Source organism: Grampus griseus (assembly GCF_964374135.1).
Source record: "Grampus griseus genome assembly, chromosome: 1".
In the NCBI taxonomy this organism is placed as follows: domain Eukaryota; kingdom Metazoa; phylum Chordata; class Mammalia; order Artiodactyla; family Delphinidae; genus Grampus; species Grampus griseus.
The window spans coordinates 148,865,599-148,869,091 of NC_139017.1; the positions used below are offsets into that span (position 1 = coordinate 148,865,599).

The window sequence follows — 3,493 nt, forward strand, 5'->3', positions numbered from 1 at the left end:
AGAAGGTTTTGCGAGCCTGTTACATGTTTTCTGGAAATCATTTAAGTGGGCCTTATAAGACCCTTGAAGAAAATACAAGGAAAATTGGTTTGCAAGAAAACTAGCAATTAGATTTCCAAATTAAACTATCTATTAAGATAGCAAACCAAGAACTGGAAAGAACTGGGGCAACTCCTCTTCCATATTTCCTACGCACTCAACTCCACCCTGGGAAACAGAAGCTCAGTCTAGGGGAAGTCATGATGCAAGCAGAATGTGGTGGTACGCCCGACCACAACCGGTGGGTGGCGTGGCACGTTTGTGGAATGTGAGGCTCTTGGGGGTAGTTTGAGCAGGGATGAGAAAATAACTGTAGACCACACATAAAATCGGAAACCAACTGAACTTGTATTGACACTAACTACACGACTCTTCTTAGTAGCCTTATGGGAATGGATAAAGTGGCTTGACCCAAGATAACACTGATTAGACTTAGCAATGTTACTTTTAAATAAAACCAACCCAATTTTCCCCAAGGTGGCTTAGATTTCATAATGGGTCACAAATACTAAAAATAAAACATTTAAAAATTTGATCCAAGCCCCTTCTATCCTCCCACACTTGAAAGGGACCTTATGAACACCAATTTCCCAATCCTAGCATCACTAGCTTACAAACCTTAGGGTTAAAAACTCCCTCCTCATTTACCCAATGTTCAATTTCCATCAGTTTCAATATACACTAGTGTAAATACCATGACTATTTTGCATGAAGTTAAGTATTCTACAGAACAGTCACGGGATTGAACCAGGAGCTCCCACCTTTTATGTGAGCTTCAGTGCTACCATGGAGGCCAAGGCAATTTAATTTAGGCTAACCAGGATTTGTTTCAATTTGTAAGAGAAACATCTTGCAACAGGTTTATTAAATTCTCTTAAAAAATGGTGGCATTCCTTTACTTTCTGCCTTTTGGCAGCAGCAGTTACATATATGGAATAGCAGATTAAGTCTAAAAACGTGGGCCCTAGTCAACTTTACTTCTCGGCATAATGACCATGATAAAGGATCACGACATCCTTCACATTCCCAAGGAAAACCCAATTTAAAGTTTGTCCTTGCCAAACTCCATAAAACAGCCACTTTAGAGTAAACCAGCAGAGCACTGCCTCACCCCAATAAAGCTGTACGTTTCATCACATGCACCAACAAATCTACACGGCTAGTTTCTGCGCTCCTCTTTTACAGAATTTTACACCTATTGTTACCAGACAGCATTTTACACACGGACATATCAACTGCCTAATAAAGCAAAAACAAAGGCATTTCCCTTATTAGAAACAAGACACACCATCACTTAAAATCTTCAAACATTATTGCACTTTAACTTTCAGAATTTGACAATGCATTCAGTGAAGCAATCTGCAGACAACTAGTTTTAACAGACAGATTAAAAAACACCTTTAAGCAGACGTGGATGTCCTAAACTGTTTATTAGGTAAGAATTTTACAAACATTACTTATATTAGCGGTAGCGGTGGAGCTGGAGAGTATTGCGCCTTCTCCAGGCTGCGCGGCGAGAACCACCGATCGTGTGGTGGAACTTGTGGCCCTTGCCGAGGCCGCGGCTCTTCCTGCCTGCAGACGTCAGCCCCCGCATCTCCCTGTGCTTGTGGACTGGTTTGGTGATCCACTGGGTGTCAGGGTTTCTTCTTATAGCTTTATGGAAGGGATCAATGAGGATAACCTCAAAAAAATTGTACGTAGAATCTTCACCCACCCAGTAAGAATTCAGGACCCTCAGGGCCCCACAGTGGCGTCCAGCTCTCTCCTCGGCAACAGACTGAAGGCTCCGGGCAAACTTGAGCTGGTTGACGCCATGGTGGACGGGCTTGCCGTAGGTGACGCCCTTCGGGACCGGGCGTTTGCGGCCACCGCGGCGCACGCGAACGCGATATATCACATAACCTTGCTTGGCCTTGTAGCCCAGCCTGCGCGCCTTGTCGGGCCGGGTGGGGCGCGGGGCCCGGTGCAGCGCCGAGAGCTGGCGGTACTGCCAGCAGCGCACCCTGAGCAGAAAGCGCATCACGTCCGACTGCTTCTTCCTCCACAGCTCCTGGATGTACTTGTAAGCGCCCATCTCGGCTCACCTGATGGCTGCCGCCAAATGGAAAGGAACGACCCTTTCTCCCCCCCTTTAACCATTTTTAAGCATACAGTTGAGTAGCACTAAACGCATTCCCATTACTGTGCAACCATCACCACCATCCGTCTCCATAATTCTTTTCATCTTGCAAAACTGAAACCCTACACCCATTAAACAATAACTCCTCATTATGCCCTCCCCCACAGCCCCTAGAAACCACCATTCTAATTTCTGGCTCTATGATTTCTGACTACTCTAGGTACCTCATATAAGTGGAATTATACACTATTTGTCTTTCTGTGACTCGTTTATTTCAATTAGCATAATGTCTTCAAGTTTCACCCATGTTGTAGCATATTTCTTTTTAAAGTGGAATAATATTCCATTGTATGTGTACACCACATTTTGTTTATCCATTCATCTGTCAATGGATGTTTGGGTTGCTTCAACCTTTTGGCTATGAACATGAGTGAACAAATATATGTTCAAGTCCCTGCTTTCAATTCTTTTGGGTGTATACCCAGAAGCAGAATTGCTAGATCATATGGTAACTCTATGTTTACTTTTTATTTATTTTATTAATTTTTTTAATTTTTGCGGTATGTGGGCCTCTCACTGTTGTGGCCTCTCCCGTTGAGGAGCACAGGCTCCGGATGCGCAGGCATAGCGGCCATGGCTCACGGGCCTAGCCGCTCCGCGGCATGTGGGATCTTCCCGGACCGGGGCACGAACCCGTGTCCCCTGCATCTGCAGGTGGACTCTCAACCACTGCGCCACCAGGGAAACCCCTATGTTTACTTTTTAAAGGAAGTCCCATACTGTTTTCTACAGTGGCTGTACCATTTTACATTCTTAACAACAATGCACAAAGGGTTCCAATTTCTCCACTTCTTCAACAACATTTGTTATTTTTTATTGTTTTGATAATAGCCATTCTAATGAATATTTATTCATTCTTGCAACAAAATTTCTTGAGCACTTATTATATGCCAGGCATTGTATTAGACACTAGAGATATGATTGTGAAATGAATATAATTAAAATTAAAGTGACATATAGTATATTTAGACCTTGGAAGTACATATTAAAAATCAATAAATTCCTAAGAAGAAATGATTCAAAAACATAACACAACTACGGGTTTAGTATTAATAATCTCAAACTTTGGTAAATGTGATCGGTATAAACTATTATCTAAATCCTTATTAAAAAGAAAGATCCTAAACTGACACTATAGCAGTAACATTACTGTTCAGCATATGTAGTTAAAATGTATAAAATAGAAATACTGATAGAAAGCATCTAGGTCAAAGTACAGCTCTACCTGGGATGCTACAGCCACTAGAATCAGTCTTTACTAATGACCAATAA

The 3,493-nt window shown here is 42.4% G+C and overlaps 1 protein-coding gene across 1 annotated transcript; it reads right to left on the reverse strand.

Annotated features, from left to right (window-relative positions):
• Positions 1-1,450: 1,450 nt before the first annotated feature.
• LOC309834889 (large ribosomal subunit protein eL15-like) lies at positions 1,451-2,154 on the reverse strand. The gene has a single exon (XM_082674074.1). It carries the CDS (start codon positions 2,114-2,116, stop codon positions 1,502-1,504), a length of 615 nt encoding a protein of 204 aa, XP_082530200.1. The 5' UTR covers positions 2,117-2,154; the 3' UTR covers positions 1,451-1,501.
• Positions 2,155-3,493: the final 1,339 nt, after the last annotated feature.

What these genes read in the sequence shown, in the direction of transcription:
- LOC309834889 (XM_082674074.1), bottom strand. Translation starts at nt 2,116, where the DNA reads ATGGGCGCTTACAAGTACATCCAGGAGCTGTGGAGGAAGAAGCAGTCG.